This window comes from Hevea brasiliensis, chromosome 10 (assembly GCF_030052815.1).
Source record: "Hevea brasiliensis isolate MT/VB/25A 57/8 chromosome 10, ASM3005281v1, whole genome shotgun sequence".
Taxonomy (NCBI): domain Eukaryota; kingdom Viridiplantae; phylum Streptophyta; class Magnoliopsida; order Malpighiales; family Euphorbiaceae; genus Hevea; species Hevea brasiliensis.
Window position 1 is genome coordinate 89,784,489 of NC_079502.1, and position 23,720 is coordinate 89,808,208.

At 38.2% G+C, this 23,720-nt stretch overlaps 1 protein-coding gene across 2 annotated transcripts; it reads right to left on the bottom strand.

The window, feature by feature from the left end:
- Nucleotides 1-20,646: 20,646 nt before the first annotated feature.
- Nucleotides 20,647-23,448, bottom strand: LOC110659191 (serine/threonine-protein kinase SAPK1). Of its 2 annotated transcripts, none has more exons than XM_021817055.2 (9): nucleotides 23,075-23,448; nucleotides 22,701-22,799; nucleotides 22,090-22,191; nucleotides 21,933-21,986; nucleotides 21,749-21,841; nucleotides 21,571-21,663; nucleotides 21,364-21,468; nucleotides 21,188-21,286; nucleotides 20,647-21,102 (listed from the first exon to the last, which is right to left on the bottom strand). In XM_021817055.2, exons 1-9 carry the CDS (start codon nucleotides 23,192-23,194, stop codon nucleotides 20,824-20,826), a joined length of 1,044 nt encoding a protein of 347 aa, XP_021672747.2. In that variant the 5' UTR covers nucleotides 23,195-23,448; the 3' UTR covers nucleotides 20,647-20,823. The 2 variants fall into 2 exon arrangements, with proteins under 2 accessions (XP_021672747.2, XP_021672748.2); XM_021817056.2 differs by having other exon boundaries at nucleotides 22,701-22,775; nucleotides 23,075-23,445.
- Nucleotides 23,449-23,720: the final 272 nt, after the last annotated feature.

A 23,720-nucleotide genomic window follows, 5' to 3' on the forward strand; every position in this document is an offset into this window, starting at 1 on the left:
ATATGATGGAGCAATATATAGTCTGCCCTCCATAACAGCAGCAGCCCACTACACTAAGAGGGGATCCTTATAAACAAAAAATAAATTTTAAGAAGTTGGTGCCTGGTATTTATGATGTGACTGATAATGCTTACCGATTTGTGGACTCTTGCAAACAGGCAGGGATGGAACTGCAGTTAACTGACAGGAGATTGGTAGAGTGTGTACAGCATGCATTGGGGCAAGTGCCAAGGCAGTGGATGATAGACTACGTACTACCTCATATTGAGGGATTTTCTTAGACCCAGTTTGTGGAACTATTCATCAATAGGTTTGTGCCAGAAAGCTTCAGAGACCAAAACCAGTGGGCCTTTGAGGCCTTAAGGCAGAATGGTAGATCCGTAGATGAATATGCTACAGAATTTTTAGAATTGAGTAGGTATGCGCACACAGCAGTGGCTACATAAAGTATTAAGGTAAAGAGGTTCCTAAAGGAGCTGGACAGGAAGTATGCAAACCTGGCCATGATGTATGATCAGTCTTTTGATGTGGTAGTTGATTGAGCCCGACAAATTGAAATCAGCTATACAGGAGATGATAGTGGAACGGTAAAGAAGAATAGAGCAGATAGTTCTTCAGGTGTTCCCTACATGGGTACCATGGATAGTGGAGGCCAAAGTCATTACAGAGGAAGAAGTAGAAACAACAAGAAGGGTGATTTTAAATACAGATCTCGAGGATTCAGACTAGGGTACGGCTCCAGCAATGGTCACAGTTCAGGTTACAGCAGTTCTGGGTTTGGTTCAGGGTCCTCCTTGGCACCCTGCACGTAGTGTGGAAGAGGACATTCAGGATCTTGTATGATGAGTTCAGGAGTATATTTCTGGTGTGGCCAGTTGCGTCACTTTGCTAGAGAATGTCCCATGTTCGGTGAGCCACAGATGGGGTCACAGGATTCTATTTGCAAATGTTCCTCATCAATTATATCATGGTGCTTCCAGCATGGCAGGCAGTCAGTTCAGTGGCCAACAGGGCTGAGAACAAGGAGGACATGGATTTGGAGGCAGGTCAGGAGGTAGAAGTCAACTTCAGGGTTCTGCAATGCAAGGCAGGGGTCAGGGTCGGGTTTTCACCTTGACCCACCAAGATGCTCAAGCTTCCAATGCAGTTGTGGTAGGTATTCTTCTAGTCTGTTCCTATAAGGCTAGTGTTTTGATAGATCCAGGTGCTACACACTCATTTGTCTCCCCTGTTTTTGCCATGAGATTGGGTAGGAATCCTACAACTTTAGAATGCCCCTTGTCTGTAGCAACCCCTCGTAGTGACAACATAGATGTAGATATGGTTTTTCTGGGTAGCCCAGTGGTAGTGGATGGAAGAATCCTCCCAGTAGACTTAGTTCCTTTACTAGTAATGGATTTTGATGTAATTTTGGGCATGGATTGATTGGCAACTCATTATGTCACTTTAGACTATAGGAACAAAAAGGTGTATTTTCATATACCTGGTGTGGAAGAGTTTAGCTTTGATAGTGATAGGAGTGTGGCTCCATATAACTTAGTGTCAGTAATTAGTGCTAGAAAGATGTTGAGGGGTGGGTGTCAGGGGTATTTTGTATTAGTGAGAGATACATATGTAGAAGGTGTTGACATCGAGAATGTTCCTGTTATTAGAGAATTTATGGATGTCTTCCCTGAGGAGCTTCCAAGGTTACCACCAGGAAGGGAAATAGAGTTCTGCATTGACATTGTGCCAGGTACAAACCCCATATCAATGCCACCTTACAGGATGGCCCCAGCAGAATTGAAGGAACTGAAGGAGCAACTACAAGAGTTTCTGAACAAGGGTTTTATCCTTCTAAGTACCCTCCCCCTGGGGCACTCCTGTTCTATTTGTGAGGAAGAAAGATGGGTCCTTAACGTTATGTATTGATTATAGACAGCTGAACAAGGTGACTGTGAAGAACAAGTATCCACTTCCTCGGATCAATGATCTGTTTGATCAGCTCTAAGGGGCTAGATTCTTTTCCAAAATAGATCTATAGTCAGACTACCGTCAGTTAAGAATCAGGAATAAGGATATGCCCAAGACAGCATTCAGGACAAGATATAGTCATTATGAGTTCTTGGTGATGTCTTTTGGACTAACTAATGCACCAGCGGCCTTCATGGATTTGATGAACAAGGTGTTCAGGCCATTCCTGGACCATTTTATCATCATATTCATAGATGACATTTTGGTATACTCTCGGACCGAGGAAGAACATGTGTGGCATTTGAGGATGGTTTTGCAGACTTTAAGGGAGCACCAGCTATATGCCAATTTTTTAAAATGTGAATTTTGGCTAGAAAGCATCTCATTCTTGAGACACATGGTTTCTAGTGAAGGCATTCAAGTGGATCCCAAGAAAATTGAGGCGGTAACTAATTGGCTTAGGCCTATAACAGTCACTGAGGTGCGAAGTTTTCTGGGCCTAGCTGACTACTATATGCGTTTTGTACAGAATTTCTCCAGGATAGCAGCTCCCCTAACTAAGTTAACTTGGAAGAATGTTCCATTCATTTGGACAGATGATTGTGAGGAAAGCTTCCAGAAGCTTAAGGAATGTCTAACTATAACCCCTGTGTTGACATTACCAATGAGTGGTGAAGGATATTTCGTGTACTGTGATACCTCCAAAGTTGGTTTAGGGTGTGTTTTGATGCAACATGGGAAAGTAGTGGCTTACACTTTAAGGCAGCTAAAGAGGCATGAGCAAAACTACCCATTCATGATTTAGAAATGGCAGCTATAGTCTTTGCATTAAAGATCTAGAGACACTACCTGTATGGTGAAGTGTGTGAGATATACACTGATCACAAGAGCTTGAAGTACATCTTCCAACAGAGGGATTTTAACTTGAGGCAGAGGAGATGGATGGAACTTCTGAAGGACTATGATTGTACCATCCAGTATCATGTTGGGAAGGCCAATGTAGTAACAGATGCTCTGAGCAAAAAATCTTTTGGCAGCTTAGTGCACATATCAGCGGTGAGGAAACCATTAATTCGGGAAGTACACGAGTTGATGGATCAAGGTATGATCTTGGATATTTCAGATGAGGGGGTATTATTGGCCTATTTTTCAGTAAGACCAAACCTATGAGACAGAATCAGAGTTTCTCAGCACAGGGACCCGCAATTAATGAAGTTATAGAAAGAGTACAGCAGGGTAAAGGTTGTGAATTTAGATTTGCTAGTGATGGCACTCTTATGCAAGGTTCCAGGATATGTGTGCCCGACGTGGACAACCTCAGGAATGAGATCATGCTAGAGGCACACTATACACCCTACTGTCGTAAGGACTTTACGGTCGTCGGACGATTCTCACCGAAGTGGAAAAAGTGAGGAATCCCCACTTTAATTTTAAGGGAAATTAAAGGAAACCATTACTGAAAACCACTTCTTAAATAGAGATTCTAGGTCTAGAGTCTGTTCACGGGTGGGGGAGATGTTAGGCACCCCACCTAATCCTTCAACAAGGGTAAACAGATTTAATGATGTACTCTTTATATATTGAAATTGGCAATTTAGGGTTAGAATGATAATGTTAATCCTTTGTATGGATAAATGGAATGTTTGATATTTCACTATTACAGGTTGCCTAAGAATACGAGTACATGAGATGACCCTTCAGTGAATAGGTATTGTATAATAAGTATTTTGAGGATTAATATGAATACTGAAGTTGTGATATTTTCAGGGAGAATTTTGCCTTATAAATATGAGTGCCTTAAGGAGGACTCTCCATCGGGCCTTAACATAATATTCGGGATACTTTGGGAGAATTCTCCCGCAGACCCGTCGTTTGGAACGTATAGAGAGTTTTGTAATAAAAGTATTGGGATTAGGAGGGAAAGGGCTCTCTCCTGATCTAAAGCATTTTATTAGAGTTCAAGCTGAGAAGTCGGGTAAGAACTCTCTCCCAATCTTTTACTATATTTCATTAAAGTTCATGCTGAGAAGTCGGGTAAGAACTCTCTCTCAATCTCTTAGTATATTTTGTTAAAAATTTAAGCTGAGAACTCGAGTAAGAACTCTCCCCCGATCTCTTAGTATATTTCATTAAAGTTCATGCTGAGAAGTCGGGTAAGAACTCTCTCTCGATCTTTTAGTATATTTTGTTAAAAATTTAAGCTGAGAACTCGGGTAAGAACTCTCTCCCGATCCCTTTCGTATTGGAAAGAATTACCGAGGAGGCAGGAAACCCCTGTGAAAGGCTTTTCCTGGTCTATGAGATTTTATAACCGAATGGCAAGTGTTGAGCCAAACTCCTTGCTGATCTTCGGCATGATGGCTTTATCCGAACTCTTTAGTTTCAAACTCCGTCCCTTTTTGATCGCTTGCCCGAGGTCCGAACTTTGTCTTGATTTTCGATCCATTGTCTTATCGCCTGGGCTCTCTCCAGGACCCTATCTCGTAACTTATTTTCTCATTTCAACCCCTTCAGCCTATTCTGACCCGTTCTATAACTACTCGAATTACACTCATTTTCCTATTGTTTTCATTTATTTGGACTAAAAACTACCGTGTTAGTACTTTTACCTGCATTCTTCAGAGTATTTACTAGTTGCCAATGACCCGAATATTCATTTTCGAGGGAAATGAAAAATGAGGTGATGATTAAAATGAAATTTACGAATGGTAAAGAAAAAGCAAAGATAATGATTATGAGCTAAAACAACCTATTCTAAGACTCAGTGTAACTAGATACTTAAAAAATACTCAAGAAAACGAACCGAGGATATTCAACACATGACAGGTTAGATGCTTACCTGTAGAAAGGTGGGACGACGGGTGAGCCTACACCGGTATCAGCAAATCTTAGGGAGCTAAAGACTGAGACGGCCAAAAAACTTGAGCTGACCCGAGGCGATGGGGACAAAATGGAGTGAAGTTGAGCTCACAGGGTAATGCACAGATACTGAAAATGAGAATCACAGGATTTAAAGCTCTTTTAAATGAGATACTTCATAAAACTGGTTTCTAAAGTTTTTCAAAGCTTTGAGAGCTTCGAATGACAGGCAATATGACTATATCGAAGTCCAGAGTCTTTCCAAGATACCACCTTCTCCCCTTTCTACAGTATTGCATGTAGGTATTTATAGGGAATGGGTGCTCAAAATGGAGGGTCAGGATCTTATCAAGAGGAGACGGGAGGCCTAGATTCAAAAGGACATAATCTAATGTTTGGGAATTAAAGAGAATCAAAATTGAGGGTCGGGATTCCGTTCAGAATTTCTATCCTTTCATCCCTTAATCCAATGGTCAAGGGTTTTATCTTACAAAATGGATCCAAAGGCTGGGAACAAAAAGCGTCGAATCTGTCATCTCCGAAGGCTCCAAATCCATCGTTACAATTATAATCAACGGTGTAAATCGAGATGTACTGGGCTGCTTTAACCGTTTAGAATCTGGCGGCTAGGAGTGCGTCCTTATAAACGAGATGTGTGGCGAGGATTAGACCATGCTTGTAATGCTTTAACTAACTCGAATCTAGCGATAAAGGGAGCTAATTAAAGGTCATAATTAGAAGTTATTCAACTCCCTGAGTTTTTCGATCTCTATAGGTCGTCCCTCGCTTTTCCAGTCTCTCTTATTTTCTGATCTCTACCCTCAATCCGACCTGTATCGGTCAAAGCAATAAATTCTTCAGTTATCGATGAGTCTGCTTTGAGTTCTGCTTACAATAAATGCCAAGGCCCCATATATATGCTGACGAATTCTTTTTCGCATACTCACAATTTTCTTTCTCCGATGAATCTTCAATGTTTCATTTCTCAGTTCTTGGCTTTTTCGGTTAGGATTCTTCTCACGACAACCACTTTAATCTTTTTTCGGATGTTTTCTTTGTTCATCTCCTGAAAATGAACAATTCCGGTGATCAGAGGTCCATGAAGGCATCATCTGATGATGGTGAGAGAACTGGACTAATTGATCGATCAATGTCGAAACTGACTACCGCGCCGATCTCGGATCAACCTATTGGTACGGCTTACAGATCGATCTCTGACAAGAGGACCGGTAATTTCAATCTTAATATCAGTGATCGCCTCTTGAAGTTCATTTGGCTCTTCACCACCTCGAGGGTCCCAATTGCAGCTCGGTTTTGGTCGATGACATCGACAATGACACCACTCAATATCATGAGAGTCATAGTCACCCCATCTGAGCTATACATTTGTCCAGTATTTTTTTGGCTTTCTGACTAAACGCATATTTTGATTCAGCCACAAGACTAGGCTTTGACATAGGCCAGCATTCTAGGCTCAAAAGTAGTCTAAGTTAGGTAGAATGTAGTGCTGATTTTGAGAGATAGCCCAAATGATGTAATATAATCTTTGAGAGATTGCCCAAATGATGTAATATGATCTTGAGAGATCGCCCAAATGATGTAATCTGACCTTTTGCAAATGAAATGAAATCTATTATTGAAATTTGGATCTGCATATTCTGTTTTTATTATTGCATTGATTATTGTTCTGATATCTGATAAATGTGCCCGATCTGATCCCTAGACGAATCGCCATTTAGCCGATCTATTAGTTCGGAACCCTGTTCAATCTAATGACCTTTGTTAACTAATCTCATTTATTCGACTTTTTACTATGTTTCTGGAATCTTCTTTCGACGTGTCATTGAAATGGCCTGGTTCCGCTAACCGATGCATCACTTGGGCTTCGTGAGCATTTAATGCTCAGGCGGGTATAAATAGGGAGGAGGTTAGCCATTTGTTCCCTTATGTCATTTTCAGACCTTCCTCTAGTGACTTCGATACTCTCCCTTGTTTTCTAGAGTTTTTCAGTGCCAATTTATACTCCGGTAAGAGTTTTGATCTTTTTATGATTGGTTTCACTTTTGTTCTCTAAAAATGAGCGGTACCGATGGTCAGAGAGCTGCTAGTCGTCCTTTCATTCATATCTCACGGACATTGGACGAAGGTGAGGTGGTCAGACTAAGCGAGTGACCCGAACCTTCTACAACCTCTGTCCCAGCCCATGGTCGGGCAACTAAATCAAAATAAGCATCTTCTTCAAGGAAAGAGAACTTACCCGTAGATGAGTTGCCATTGATTCTCAAGGAGACTGATCTCCAGTCCATTAACCAAGAGTATAACCTTCGAACTGACTCCTTCGAGCTTATCAGATGTCATGGTGATCTCCGAGCTGATCATTTCTTTGAAGAAAATGACCTGATTATGGTATATAAAGAATAATTGAAGGCCGAGCTTCGGTTTCCCTTGAACAAATTATTTAAGGCCATTCTGAAGTTCCATCATATATGTGTAGCCCAAGTGCACTTGAACTCCTGGCAGACTCTGGTGGCTTTCAGAGGTTTATGCCGAGCTAAAAAGCTCAAGCCTACAACAAAGGTTTTTGCTAAGCTGCATAGGCTCACTCGGTGAAAGGACAATGAGTATTGGTTTTTTCAAGCCAAGCCAAACTGTAGGCTTTTCACCGATCTCCCTTCTTCATTGAAGAATTGGAAAAATCGGTTCTTCATATTAAGGAGTAAGGACCCGAATGGCTTGGAGGGTATCCCGTGCAGTTGGCAGCATTTGGTTCCTTCAGTTCCAAAGAAGATCGCCCTAAACAAAGATGAGGATGCCATGGTAAAGGAATAGAAGGATCAGGAGGCCACTCACAAGTATTCATGTTTTGATGCGGTTATAGCCGAACTGAAGTGTTGGCTAATGCAAATGATCGCCCATGAGGATTATGAGCTGCAGCTCTCTGACCTTAGACTCGGGATTGGTATAACCTAAATCTTCAGTCTCCTAACCTTGGTGATCTCACTAACTTATTCTCTATGCAGGTATAGCGGGAGGCGATAGCGCGAAGGAGAGCTGTAAGCGAAAAAGGGAGGTCGCCTGGAAAGTGTGAGAAATGAAAGCTACTACTGCCGCTCAGACGCTGAGGCAGGACTTGGTAGAAGTGTCGAGCTCTTCGTTCCGACCTCCAGAACAGCTAACCCCAGAGGTAAAGATAAATCCTTCCCCTCCTCGACAAGCTGAACCACTACCTTTTCCAATTTCTTCAAGTGTGGAAGGAGGGTCTTCTCAACCAGCCATAAGGACCCTCTCTCATGGTGCTCAGGTCCTTATCCACTCTCTGAAAAAAAATCGCTCAGTTCGGGGGAATCTTGACTTGGCCAAGGTCCTGGGTGCCACCATCTATTTTTAGGAAGATTGGAATAGACTGGTTCCAAATAGCATTGATGATCTCCTGACTCAGACGATGAGCTTGGGTGTAGAGAGCATTGTGAACCAACATATAATTAGAGAAAAGGCCCATCTCTTGAAATAGGAAATTCTGAAGGCAGTCCAGGACGCAGCTCTCGCCAGGGCCCAACTTTCATCTGCTTAGGACCACATCACCCAAATTGAAGATCGGACGAAGTCTTACGAGGATAGGATAGCTGAACTGGAGCGGAAACTTGAATATGCTTGGGCTTACCAATGTCACTCGCCTTATCGAGGAGATGAAAGTGAAAAAAGAACAGGCCGTGGTGAGAGAAGTTGGTCTTATGTGAATGCTCATGGCGATCTTCTAGCCGAGCTTTGAGGCGCTATCCTGAGGAAGACTTCTCCAGGATGGTGGATCTCATCCCCAGAGGTGAAGAGGAGAGCGAGGAGGAGCCTGAGAGAGAGAGAGAGAGAGAGAGAATGATAGAACTGATAATGTACTTGGAGAGCAGGTTAGGGGAGACCCTCTTGTCGAATGACTTGTATATTTTTATTTCAAAATAAATCTAAGTCTTTATAAATTTCTTGAAGAGATCGGAAAACATCCAAACCAAATTGCCCGAGTACTTAATCAATTGAATGCAGTTGAACATTAAACTCGAGATCGGTTATTAATCATAAAACATCAAGCTACTCCAAGAGATTGAAAAAACATTACACGTGAACATGAGATCGGACGGACCCGTGACCAAATATCGCATGAAACTTTAAAACATTTGAATAGGGATTTGATAGAATTGTAAAGATTTGAAAATTACTTGAGCTTATTAAGGTCGGAATCATTATTTAGGGATCGGATAAAAACTTAGCTCTGCTTGAAGAATGTTTAGACAATTCGAGCGAGATACTTGATCAAAATATCATGTGTTGATTTGGGATTTTGAGGTATTTGAACATAGAGGGATCAAAAAATAATAGCATGCAAGATTGAATGGTTCAAAGGTCCAATATCGATTTGGACACATCGGATAAAGGCCAAGAGATCGGAAAGCAATCTAACTTGAATGTGAGATCGATTTATTCCGAAGACAAGCCACTGGTGAGTTCGGAAAAGCCACCTCTGATCGGCTCATCAGTCGAGAACGGATAACATAATGAAATTCCAATTTTAAAAGAACCTTGCATTTGAGGGTTGACCAAAATATGGTGTCTACACCTACAGTGTTCACCCAGGCTCCATCAAGATGTACCATGATGTGAAACATAGCTACTGGTGGAATGGCATGAAGAAAGACATAGCAGACTTTGTGTCCAAGTGCTTGACTTGTCAGAAGGTGAAATTTGAACACTAGAGGCCATCAGGGAAGCTGGAAGAGCTCCCTATCCTGAAATGGAAATGGGAAATGATCACGATGGATTTTGTAACTGGGTTACCTCGTACCACGCGGGAATATGATTTGATATGGGTAATTGTAGATCGTTTGACTAAAACAGCTCATTTCTTGCCTATGCGAATCACCTATTCTATTGCACAATACGCCAAGCTCTATGTTCGAGAAATAGTCAGATTGCATGAAGTTCCTACTTCCATAATATCTGACAGAGGCCCCAATTCACTTCTAAGTTTTGGAGAAAGCTACAAAAGGCACTTGGCACACAGTTAAACTTTAGTACTGCCTTCCACCCCTAGACAGAGGGGCAGTCCAAAAGGACAATTCAGACATTGGAGGATATGCTTCGTATGTGTGTCCTGGATTTCGGAGGTCAATAGGATGATCAACTACCCTTGGTAGAGTTTTCCTACAACAACAGTTATCATTCCAGTATCGGGATGGCACCCTATGAGGCACTGTATGGCAGAAAGTGTAGGTCTCCTCTGTGTTGGACAAAAATGGGAGAAGCAAAGGTGCATAATGTAGACCTAGTGCAATACACTTCTGAGATGGTTCATTTAATCAGGGAACGATTGAAAACGGCTTTCAGCAGGAAGAAGAGTTATGCAGATCCCAGACGGAGGGATGTTGAGTTTGCAGTAGGCAATTACGTATTCCTGAAGGTTTCTCAGATGAAGGGAGTTATGAGATTTGGAAAGAAGTTTAAGTTGGCACCTCAGTATATTGGAACTTTTGAGGTTACTGACAGATTCAGAGCAGTTGCCTATCAGTTAGAGTTACCACCCAGCCTTTCTCATGTTCACCCTGTGTTTCATATCTCCATACTCAGGAAATACAAACCTGATCCTTCTCATGTGCTACATCCGGATACAGTAGAACTAAAAGAAGACTTGACGTTTGAGGAGTAACCAGTAACCATAATGGATTACCAAGTGAGGCAACTAAGATAAAAAAAGATCCCTATGGTTAAGGTTTTGTGGAGGAGCTAGTCAGTGAAAGAATGCACCTGGGAGTCAGAGCGGGACATGCGTAGCAAGTACCCTTGTTCAATGTGTAATTCTGTTCTTTTATTCTGCCTTGTGTAAAAAATTCGAGGATGAATTTTTTGTAAGGAGGGAAGAATGTAACATTCCTAATTTTTAAATTAATTATTTTATGGGTAAATATTAATATTTTATTTTGTTTAAATTTTGAAAATTTTTTTGAAATTTTTTGAATTTTAGAAATCGAGTTCGATTTTCCAAAAATGTGAAACTTTGATATTTTTAAAAATTAATTTAAAGATCACGTGGCAAAACTAAAAATATATTTAGACTCTACGAATTTATCTGAGTTTTCTAGAAATTTTTCAAAATTTTTGGGTCTGGTTTTTTGTCCCAGGGCCAGGTAAAAATTCAATTTTAGGTATCTTGAATCAAACTTGCTAAATCGAACCGGATCGGACCGGTCGAATCAGACTGGCCCTTTTCTTTTCTTCTTCTCCTTCCCCGTGCTAGCCTAACTCCCTTTCTTCCCTCACCATTTTCTCTCTCCTCTCTCCTCCCTTTGCCGCCCCATAGCCGCCTCTCCCTCCCTAGCTCGTCGACACGCCTCCAGGGACCCTCCCCGCCGCCGACCAAAGCCCCAGCTGACCGAAAAATCGCGCCAAACTCCCTGCCTTCGCAAGCGAAACTTTTTGCCTTTTCGGGCCAATTTCTGCCGATCCGGCCATCGATTAGATCGAGTCTTATCCTAAAACTCATCTATACCTCGAGAGCTTTCTATAGACACCAAGAACACTAAAATCTATCGAGCGATTTGTCCAATTTTTGTCTGGAAAGTTTTTAGCCCGTTTCAACTTTTGGGCTAGATTTCTAGTAAACCGTGAACTCCACAAAAAATCCACGAGTACCTGAGTGCTCCCCTAGGTGAGAGCTTCGCGGCAATACCCATTTCGAATTTTTCGGACACCGTTTTTCGGTGGGTCCCATGAAACTTCACAGTATTTTTTCGAGCACTAAATGAGCTTAATAAATTCCGTAAAAATTGTGCACTAACCCTCATATTGTGGGCTTTGCATAGGTACCTTCAATTCGAGGAAATTTAACAGTTGCTCAGGTCTGTAATTTCGAGCCGGACAGGAAGACTACCAAAAAAGTTTCATAATTGGGTCGAAATTATAGGCTATCCCACCATTTTCAGAAGTTCCGGATGCGTCCCAAGAGTCAGAATTGGCATAGGTAAACCCGAACCCTCATTTTTCTTAATTATCTAGTGCCTGATTTTGATTAAAAATCTATAAAATATTTGAGGTAAGTTAGAAAATTATAATTCCTTTTGCATTAACTTAATAATATTGCTAAGGACCGTAGAGCAAAATTTTAGAATTTTTAGAGTTCATTTGGGTAGTTTTTGTAAAAGGGGTAATTATAGGAACTAAATTATAATTTTTCAGATTATGGCTGTTGATTGTTTGGATGGGCCCAGGAGGGGCCATGTGATGTGATAGAGTTTTGGATGTGTAACTTGTAGATATAGATGTGTATTTTGATCCCTTATACAGGTTGAGTAGGTCCTAAGTATAGGAGAGACTTTGCAGGATTTTCGGCACGACTTAGGGCGTCTTTGGTCCTTTCTAAACTTGTATTGAGTCAAATATATTAAACAATTGTAATGAAATTGTCAGATAAGTCGGGACAGCCTTCCTCCTCTGTCCAGCAGCCACAATGACCTTGGTTTAAGTATGTGAGTAAAATATTAATTTAATTATAATTTCAATATTATTATATATTTAGGCATATCCATGCATCACTTATAAATATGTATGTATGTAGTTAAATACTAGGCACATTTTATATTACATTCTTAATTGATGAAGTGCCATGGATGTTGTTTATAGTAATTTGAAGCAGTGTGCACGCGTTGGTGTGCGTGTGGTGTGTGGTTTTGGATATGGATAGGACGAGTAGATACAGCTTGAGAGACACTCGTTGGGACCCAGTCCTTTATGGATAAGTCGGGGTAGGCACAGCTCGAGATGATCTCGCTGGCCCCCACATTTGGTTTATCAAGTGAAAGTCTGGCTTGAGAGACACTCGCTGGCAGAGGTTAGATTAAGACAGCTGTATAGGGGATTAGCTCCCATATATGTATTGTTTGAACATTATTGGGTGTGTGAGTGCTCCAAATTGCCTTTTTACTATTATGATGTGATGTGTATGAAAATTTTGATGGTGTTGCATTCCACTCCTTAGGATACATTAGCTCTAGGTAGCTATAGAAGTTGTAGTTAAAATTGGTATTTTACTCTCTGAGTCGAACGCTCACTCCTATTCATCTTATTTTTCTAGGCTACAGGAGGATTACTTGTTGTGACTAACCTGCTTCTCTTCTTCGCACGTCAATTAGTAATATCTAATGTATTTTATACAATTTAGCCAAAATTTTAGACTCAGCATGTGTTAGGAGTATTTTAATCAATTTGGGATTGTAATATAATATTATATTGAATTTGTAAGAACATTAAATGCATGTATGTGTGAGTGTGATTGGATTGGATGAGGGAGCTGAGCTCCCAATTGATTCATGACATGATGAGTATGTGGAGGGTGAGCTGAGCTCCTCAAATTGTTATATATTGTGTTTACAGGTCGAGCGAGTCAAAAACTCCCTGTTGTATGGTCTATATTATGGCCAAACTCGCAAAATTTGGAAACTTAAATCCTAATTCAATTATATATATAATACTTGAATTCGTCCTAAACTAAAAAAAAAAAAACTTTTTACTACCCATACCCATTTCAAACTCGTTTATCATTACCCAATTTGCATACTACACGAACCAAAATTTTTTTTATATAAACATTTCTGCAGAAATTTTAATTATACAGGAGATCTATGGATAGGGTACCAGCCCAAATGTTAAAAAACTATGGCAAAAGAAAATTTAAAATAATTAAACAAACATGTTAGAGCACCCACTATTAATCACCTGTTTAGCTAAACAGTTTCAAATAGCATGTATTCAAAGTATTATATGATTGGTATAAAATTTCAAATCCAAACCCACCCAAACTTGATTAAAAATTAATTAAACTTGTCTTGTTAGGATTCAACAAGATTAAGTACTCATAAAAACTCGCCTGCTTATCATTCTTGTGTGCCTTATTCTCATGACACAACACTCCCCCCCCCCCGCCCCCCCCCCCTCCCTCCCTCTCCATTTTCCCTTTGCTCTCTCTCACACACCCACATCTGCCTCTATTCTTGCAATCCAATCTCTCCACCTCTTTTAGCTTTCACTTTTGTCTAGTCCAAAAGAAACTGCTTTTCCAAACTGACAACCCATACACCCCCTTCTCCCTCTATCTCACAACCCTCCTCCCTCTCCTTTAATGTCGCCTTTGTTGCTCCTAATGGTAGTGAAACTCTAAGTACCTTTTTTTAATAGACTTATTCAATGTCTACATTTGCTAGTGAGGTAGTAGGAGCTTGACGTGGTAGTGATATGTATCAAGTAAACTGTATTGAAAATTGATTTCTCCTTTCAAGTGCATCACTCAATTCAAATTAATTTTCATGGTTTATATTTTTTTTTTATTTTTAGATTTGATTTTGTGATTCCATTTCTCTGTGATTTGTTTGCGGCTTTGGTTTAAGTTTCCATCATTTGATTTTATGTTTGTCTATAATTTTTTTTTTTATGGATTTGGATATGGTTTTTGTGATTTGCCATTCTTTTTTTTTTGTGGTTATGATTTGATTTTCTAGAGCTTAATTTCCTATTTCTCTCTCTCTCTCTCTCTCTCTCTCTCTCTCTCTCTCTCTCTCTCTCTCTCTCTCTCTATATATATATATATATATATATATATATATATATATATATATAAACTTTTCTTGGTTTGGATATAGTTCCCAAAAAATTTTCTTAGTTATTTTAACATTATATGATTTGCCTTTTTGGTTTTTTTTTTTATTATTAGCAACAATGAGAGAGCTCAGTCAACTCAGGAAAAGATTTTTCCAACTTCTGTAAGAATTTTAAGTCACACTCTAACAAATCTTCATCTTGACTCAAAATACATCAATTATACATATATCAAATTGTTGGAATCCTGTGTTTTATTCCCTGTAGGAGTGTCTCAATTATTGTGGAGTTTGTATGTAATTGTAATTGCCTTTTTCCTTCTATAATTATTCTTCTAATGTAATTAGGTTTCTTTTTTAGTTCTAAAATTATTGTATAAATAGGAGGAAGTGCTTAGAATTTTTTAACACATAAAAATAAAAAATTTTTCTCTCAAAATACCTATTTCAACATGGTATTAGAGCACAAGCATTTATTTTTGGCATGAAACACTACTGCAACCAAAGTTAGGGTTTGCTAAGTGTAGGCTTCTTAGCACAATCATAGAAGGAGTTGACTATCACCGCCCATCCTAGAAGGAAGGACAACTGCCAATAAGTTTATCCTTGGAAAATTAGCTCTGTCCGGTGCCATTTGAATTCTCCCTACTGTTTGAATTCTCATTGCCGTTCACATGTGCTAGCACGTGGGTTAACTTTTAAGCCCCGTTTCAGGCCGACTCCTCCTCCGACGATCTTCCCACAGTCCTATGCCTCTACCCACCTAGTTTCAACCTTTGGTTTGCACCTGTGATCCCTGGATCTTTTTTTTTTCCCTTTAACTGTCACTGCTATTTTTGCAAATTGTTACTGTTTTCTTTTTTGGCTTGTTGTTTAACATATGGTTGAGGGAAAAGACCTAACTGAAGTAAGGATGAGCCCAATTGGTGACAATCCTTCTCTACAAATTAGTCCCATAAAGCTTGATGGCACTAATTATTTTGCATGGTCAAGATCCTGTTTGTTATTTATTCAGGATAGAGGACTATGAGGATATGTTATCGGTAATAATACAAAAACAGAAGCTGGTAGTTCTACTCATAGCTAGTGGGAATCAGAGAATTCCCTTATAATGTCTTGGCTAATTAATTCAATGCAACCACAGATAGCCCATGAATATTTACTTTTGAATAGTGCTGCTGCAATCTAGAATGCTGTGTCTCAAACATATTCCCAAATGGGCAATGATACACAGATCTATGAGATACGAAACAAGATTCATAATACAAAACAATGAGAGAGGACCATTGCTCAATACTTTGCTGAACTAAGCGGTCTGTGGCAGGAACTGGACTACTACCAAGATTTTCAAGCCACTTGTATTACTGATGTTGTTCTTTCTACAATATATCTTATCAATCGGATGCCCCTTCACACACTAAACTTTAAGAGTCTTTTGGAAGTTCTTAAAGGTAAGAGTTCTTATATTGTTACTCCAAAAGTGTTTGGGTGTGTTTGCTTTGTTCACAGGTCACATGTCGAGAAATTAGAACCCAGAGCAATAAAATGTGTGTTTTTAGGTTATTCTAGTACTAAAAAAGGGTATAAGTGTTATCATCCTCCGTTAAGAAAATATTTTGTAACCATAGATGTCAACTTTAGGGAATTTGAACCCTACTTCCAGTTACCTCTTCAGGAGGAGAATAATAAGGAAGAGGTCACCTTCCTTACTCATTTTCAGGGGGAGATTCTTATATTTAAACCTAATCTGAGTAGTGAGGATAGGCCAGTTGCTCCTCAACCTACAGAGAGACTAAATAGAATGGATTTAAAAACTTACACTCGTCGTGATAAGACAGATACAGTCATTGAGCATGATACACCTAATCAGTTAGAATCCCTAGATTCAGCACCTGCACATCCTGAGCCTGAAGAATTATGTGGTAAGACCCCTTTTTCTAATACTCAATCTGATTCTTCTGTTAATGATCTTGATATACCCATTACTCATAAAAAAGGGGTTAGGCCAAACATCCTATATCCAAGTTTGTCTTTTATGATTCTTTATCTCCTTTCTATAGAGCCTTTGTCTTGTCTGTTTCTATCCCACATGATTGGAAGAAAGCATACCTTGATTCAAAATGGAAGGCGGCCATGGTAGAAGAGAAAAAGGCTTTGGCAAAAAATGAGACATGGGATCTTATTGATCTTCCATTGGAAAAGGAACTGGTTGGATGCAAATGGGTGTTTACTGTGAAGCATAAAGTAGATGGTTCCATAGAAAGATATAAGGCCAAACTAGTGGCAAAAGACTTTACTTAGACATATGGGGTAGATTATCAGGAGACCTTTGCTCCTATTGCAAAGATGAATACTATCAGAATCTTACTGTCATATGCCATAAACCTTAAATGGGACATACAACAATTTGATGTTAAAAATGCTTTTTTGCATGGAGATTTAGAAGAGAAAGTATACATGGAGATTCCTCCAGGATTTGAGGATGAAAAGACTAAAGGAAAAACATGTAGATTGAAGAAGGCATTATATGGCTTGAAGCAATCACTGGGAGCATGGTTTGACAAGTTTAATAAGGCCAGGATTTCCTTTGGGTACTATCAAAGCAATGTTGATCACACTCTATTTATGAAACATCATAGAGGAAAGATCACACTGCTTATTGTCTATGTTGATGATATAGTTGTAATATGAGATAATAAGGAAGAAATTGCTTATCTAAAGGAACGCTTGGCCTAGGAATTTGAAATTAAAGACTTGGGTAAATTAAGGTACTTCCTGGGAATAGAAGTTGCCAGATCAGACAGAGAGAATTTTATTTCTCAAAGGAAGTACATATTGGATCTTTTAGATGAGACGGCATGTTAGGATGTAAACCAGCAGAATCTCCTATTGAAGCTAATCATAAGTTGCAAACAGGAGTTGGGGAGTCAGTCGACGCATGGAGATATCAGAGATTTGATGGGAGATTGATTTATCTCTCTCATACTAGACCAGACAGAGCATATGATGTAAGCTCAGTGAGCCAGTACATGCATGATCCTCGAGAACCTCACTTAGAGGTTGTCTTTTGCACCTTAAGGTATTTAAAATATGCACCAGGAAAGGGACTTCTTTTTCAAAGTATGGCAAAAGCCTTTATAGATGTAGATTGGGCTAGATCTCTTGATGATAGGAGGTTAACATCAGGTTATTATACCTTTGTTAGTGGTAATTTAGTCACTTGAAGAAGTAAGAAGCAAAATGTAATAGCAAGATCCAGTGCAGAAGCAGAAAACAAAGCTATGGCATAGGGTATTTGTGAGTTACTGTGGTTGTAGAAATTGATAGAAGAAATGAGACTATTAGAAACAAACAGATTGTCCTTGTTCTGTGACAATAAAGCTGCTATCAGTAAAGTCCATAATCCAGTTCAACATGATCGGACCAAGCATATAGAAATTTATCGATACTTCATAAAGGAGAAAATAGTGGAGGGATCTTTATGTGTCTCTCATGTTACTTCAACGGAATAAGTGGCCGATGTGTTTACTAAAGGATTATCCAGCAACTTGAGGGGGAGTGTTGGAATCCTATGTTTTATTCCCTGTAGGAATATCTCAATTATTGCAGAGTTTGTATGTAATTGTAATTGACTTCTTCCTTCTATAATTAGTCTTCTAATGTATATAGGTTTCTTTTTAAGTTCTAAAATTATTGTATAAATAGGAGGAAGTGTTTAGAATTTTTTAACACATAGAAATAAAGATTTTTCCTCTCAAAATACCTATTTCAACACAAATTATTGGGTATCTTTAATAATCAAATTTTTATGCTTGAACTTAAATCCTTCAAAATCTTCATTCTTCAACTCATCTCGGGTGTATTTACTTATTTCTTCAAATTACTCTTCACTTCATCAACTTGCTTAATTTTACATCAATAGCACCATTTTAATTTCAACTCTCCACAAAACCTTGAGCTTAATCGCGAATATTGCATGTATAACTTAGTTCACATATATCACAATAACTCAACCTTTGACCAAACTTGCTAGGATCATTCCTTAAAGCTCTGATACCAATTGTTACGATCAAAACTCACCTTGTTGCTATTACGAAAGCGTGTAATCCATAAAAAAAAAAAAAAGCAAATATAACACAAGCAATATTTTATGTGGTTTACCTTCTCAATAAAGGGTTACATTCATAAACATGTCATATTCCATTATCAATCAAATGTTACAAATACATTAATAAGATTAAAGCATCACTATGTCCATTAACTCAATTAAACACAAATAATATACATAACACTCAAGTTTATCCGTCACATTCTTCTCTACACATAATTAATATATTTACTACTTTAACATCATAACAGCCTGCTAATAATAGATAAGAGTCATTTCTTCTTGAACTCTATGCCTTTCTTCATCTATGGACCAAAGTCAAATAACCTATATTGCAATACTTGAATTATAGTGTTAGTCTTCAATGCCAATCATATCAAAAATCACAGTTAAATCAAAATAATATTAAAATAAGAGTCTTACTCTATACATGAAGTAATTTTCTAACCAATTAAGAAGTAATTCTCTTAGTCAAATTAGGAAAAGATTTTTCAAATTTAATAAGATTTTTAAGTTAAAATCCAGCCATTAATGTATATATGTGTGCGATAAGAAATTTCCAGCACGTGTTTGCCTTATTTTACAAGAACATCAATGTAAATGATGCTATCCAATCGCTTGAATGCCAAATCCGTTGTGATCTAAAGCATTTACTCGCTCCCAAAATTGTTACTCTATAACAAACCTTAAATATAAGGGTAAGGCACATAATGGCATATGAGGTTTGGTGATAACCATGATTTAGTCCCCACTATTAAAAAAAAATAATTTACTCCTCTAAGTTTTGATTCTTAACAATGATAAAAGGGAGGCAGAGAGAGAGAGGGGAGGGGGGGGGGGGAACAAAAAGAGTGCATATGTGAGAGAAAATAGACTAAGAGACAAAGACATGGCAGACAGAGGGGAAATGAGCATAACAAAAGAGGGTTATTTTGGTCTTTTCATATCTAATTAATGACAATTTCTCTTTAATTTCGATGAAGAAATGAATTTATTGACATAATTAAACTTGGAGATCAAATTGTTTCATTTCCAAATATAAAAGACTAAATAGTGACTTTCATTTGATCTCAAAGATCATTATTTGTTTTTTAATCAAAGATAGAATATTCATTTAGGGAAATTCAATACAAAGGCCCAGGCCTTAAATAGTAGGCCCAAATACATAAGCCCAAATTACAAACCTACAGACACAAAAAAAGCCCAAATATGTAGACTAAAGCAATAAAGCCCATCGGCCTCGATAGCCACAAATCCTATGTCTAACAAGGAGAAACAAAAAAACGAAAGTAGCAATACCAACTTCACTGTCGTCTATAAGAGAAACAAGCCTTCAAGCAAGAAGAAACATGCAAATCTAAAAGGTCATCGCCATTAAAGCTCAATCTTCTAAGAAGCAGCACCAAGACCTCAAGACAACGAACCATCGGATTTAAGCTCCATGACTTGCAGGGAGAGTCGATAGGCAGAGCTCAAATGGCTACTTCATCTTCATGGGTTAAACAACCATCAAAAGTATGTTGGCTATACAACCCTTAAGTTACCCATCCTCATAGCGACTCAAAGCACCCTCCCGTAAGGCTAAGAACAAACAGTCCGGCCAAACCATATGCTCCTTATGCCAATAGAAGAACATTAAATGTAGGTGACCAAATAGATTCCTCTGCAATAACCACAATATACCTGCAACCAAAGATTTAAAAAAACCTATCTACAACCCTGCTAGAAAGTAGGGAGGGAGAGACCCATATTTGGTGGTGGGAGCAAAGCTATCCCCAAAAGGGGCAAGGGACAACTATAAGGGGCGATAGAAAAAAAGAGAACTAGGTCTCTAAGAAAAGGAAAATGAAAGAAAAATTCTCTATAACAAATAGAGAGAGAAAAACACAAACAATCATTTCGTAATTTACCTATCATAGTAAAGGATATGAAAAAAATTCAACATGAAGCATACATAATATGTGCATCATTCTTTTTTTTTTTTTTTTTGCTTTTTACGAATTATCATACCTTTTAAAAACTATAATGTAATACATCATACTTCTCCTCAATATCTTTATGATGTTGTTTTTATTATGACCAAAAATAGGGAAAGAGAGAGAATTTAAGAGAATTGTTAGAAAACTAAGAAGAAATCCAAATAAAAAGACAAGATTGTACACAAATCCAAATAAAAAGAGGAACACAAGCTTCCATGCCAAGGAAAATCTCAATAACACCACCTCCTATACATGAAAAGAATGGCATTATACGGCCATTTAATTTCAATTTTACTTATAGATCACAAACAAAATCTCCACTTGTCTCTATGTCATCTATGTCAGCATCATCTATATCATCAAGATCCATGCTCCCTCCAATTAAAAGTCCACCTAGTTTGGGACCCTCTCCAGAATTCCTGGCCTCTTGAATTATCGTTAATATTTCTTCAATGCTCTGGGAGTCTTCACATTTTTCGTTGTCTTGCAAGCTACCTTCCTCCTCTTCCATGAATTCTATAGGCAAGTTCTTTAGCAACCAAGGATGCTTTTTAATTTCTGGCATTCTTATTCTCTACAATAGAAAGGGTAAATTTAAAAAATGAATTTACACTCCATGCGCTGCATAACAGAATAATAACAAAAATTGTTGCCATTACCTCTTCAGGATTGGCTACAAAAATCCTAGATAGAAGATGTTTACATTCTGTGGAAACTCTAACATAGTCTGGAATGGAGTAGTGGACACTAAGGATCCTCTGCAATTAAGCCAGTAAGCATTTTTATTAAGGCATATAAAAGTGGGGTACTAAATGTAATTAATGTTATTAAAGACCTGAATGGTTTTTCTGAAGTTTCTTGGATCTTCTGGATCTTCAAATGGATAACCACCAACCAGCATCACATACAAGGTAACCCCACAAGACCAAACATCTGCTATCTATATATTTCATTGATCAAAAGAGCAATGCTGGATGTTAAGTGACTGTTCCTGAAGTGATAGATATAACAATATGAAGATTCAAAGCAATCAAATGAATACCTTGCCATCATATTCTTTTCTAGACAAGACCTCTGGTGCAATATAGGCTGGTGTTCCCACTGTAGACTTGGGTTGAGAATGTAATACAGAAGACTACATAAAAACAGGTAAAACAATCACGATTTAGATTTCTACTTATAAATATAGTTTCACATTGAAAAATTAACAAGTTCATTGCCTTGGAATAGCCAAAGTCGCATATCTTAAGACGCGGCGCTGAGCTGCTGTCTAGTAGAGTGTTTTCCAGCTTGAGATCTCTATGGCAAATTTGCTGTAGCGTACAAAAAAATGTCATTAATTATAATCAGAGGTGAAAGTAGGCTTAAGAGTCAAATAAGCATGGAGACTGGGAGAATAGTTACCATAGAATGGCAGTAGCTAACCCCTGAAATGAGTTGTTGAAAGAAAAATCTTGCCTGATAGAAATTTACAGAAGCAGACAATGAAAAAGATAAATTTAAGCTCCACATCAGAACGAGTGAAGATTAAAAATTATATGCTTTAACATTGTACATGTACCTCATCTTCACTGAATCTACCAGCATTGCAAATTCTCTCAAAAAGTTCTCCTCCAGCTGCATATTCCATGACTATGGCTAAATGAGTGGGTGTGAGAAAGACCTGCACAACAAATTCACAGTTGAATCTGGTTCCCAAAACTACTGAAGCATCACCAGACCAATTGGATAGGTACTATCCTATCTTTCTTTTATCTCTTTCTTATATTCTTGAAAAATTGACACCAAAATTTGTTTCTCTTTAAACCATCTTGTCACATGAGCAGAGTATAAAGCAGGGGTCAGCCAGGCATATTTGTATGCCATGGCCTTTCACTTTGACAACTTGAAATTATAAAAAAGTGGTTGAAGAAGGCTATTTATGGGAAATCCCAAACTTGGAAATCCTCTTTGGCCTCTTCCACTAAGCACAGAAATAAAAGTGGAAAACAGAATAAGTCCGATTGTGAAATATGTTCTGTTCATAGCTACCATACCAATAAGTCTTCTTGTTCCTTCAAAATTTACTCTTTGATTTGAAAGAAAAGTAGAACCGTGTAGACTCATCATTTAGCTAAAAGACATGGGTACACAAAACATCTCCATTAAAAGGGAAATATGACACTTAATTACCTCTTTGAATCTAATTATGTTGGGGTGCTTCAACGACCTATGGTTCATGATCTCTCTCTGCACATGTTCATCAATCTGGAAAACCAAAAAGAACAGACCCTAAAATGATTCCATGAAACAAGACAAACATTAAAAACAAAATAATACAATCCAAATTATCATATGAACAAAGCTAACAGAACCCAGGCAAGTTCTTGATGATAAAAGAAAAACAATGCAAAATTTCCCATCTTATTCAACACAGAGCTGTTACGAACATACTATTAGAAATTTCACCCCGATCCCTTCTCCACTCAAAAGCAAACAAAAGCAATGAAACAGAGAGTGAATTGAGAGGGAAAAAAGTAAGAAAAAAAATAAGCTAAAAGTAGTACCTTTAAGCCTCTCTCAATATACTTGACAGCAAAGAGTTCAGCACTCCATTTATCTTTAACAAGCTTAGCAACTCCAAAGTTTCCTGATCCAATATCTTTCAATATCTCGTAGCGATCCATCTTTCAATATTAATTGACTTAGAAGAAAAGAATGGAACAAAAGTCTACATATATATAGAAAGAGAGAGAGGGAGAGAGAGAAGTGCTTGTGTTAAAAATTTATGGTTTCTTGAATAATGAAAGATGATTGCTTGACTTCTCTTAGCACCGTCCCTTTACTTGCATGCATTGAGAATCTCTATGGGTTTCATGACCACGAATGCAAAAGCTGGAAAAGCCAATGTGAGGTTGAAGTTGCTGCCCTATTGGTCTGTCAAAAATTTATGTCTTTGGAATGCTGAGAATGGTGTCAACGGACGAACAGGGACAAGAGGAGAAGAGCTTATATTACACGTAGCCTCTTCCTATTTAAGTTGGTAAAGAATTTTAGCCAACCCTAAATGGGATTTTTCATGAATTTGAAATATAATATACAATTAAATTTATATATAAAATAATTAAAATTCATATATATATATTTTAAATTTAAAATAAATCAAATTTAGATAATTTTTTTTTAATTGCTTGTTGCCTATTCATGGACCAT

What these genes read in the sequence shown, in the direction of transcription:
- LOC110659191 (XM_021817055.2), bottom strand. Translation starts at nt 23,194, where the DNA reads ATGGATCGCTACGAGATATTGAAAGATATTGGATCAGGAAACTTTGGA. An exon ending in GCGACTTTGGCTATTCCAAG is followed by an intron (nt 21,664 to 21,748) that starts GCAATGAACTTG and finishes GTTTTTATGTAG; the next exon opens with TCTTCTGTATTACATTCTCA. An exon ending in TTGTAGCCAATCCTGAAGAG is followed by an intron (nt 21,103 to 21,187) that starts GTAATGGCAACA and finishes TTTCTATTGTAG; the next exon opens with AGAATAAGAATGCCAGAAAT.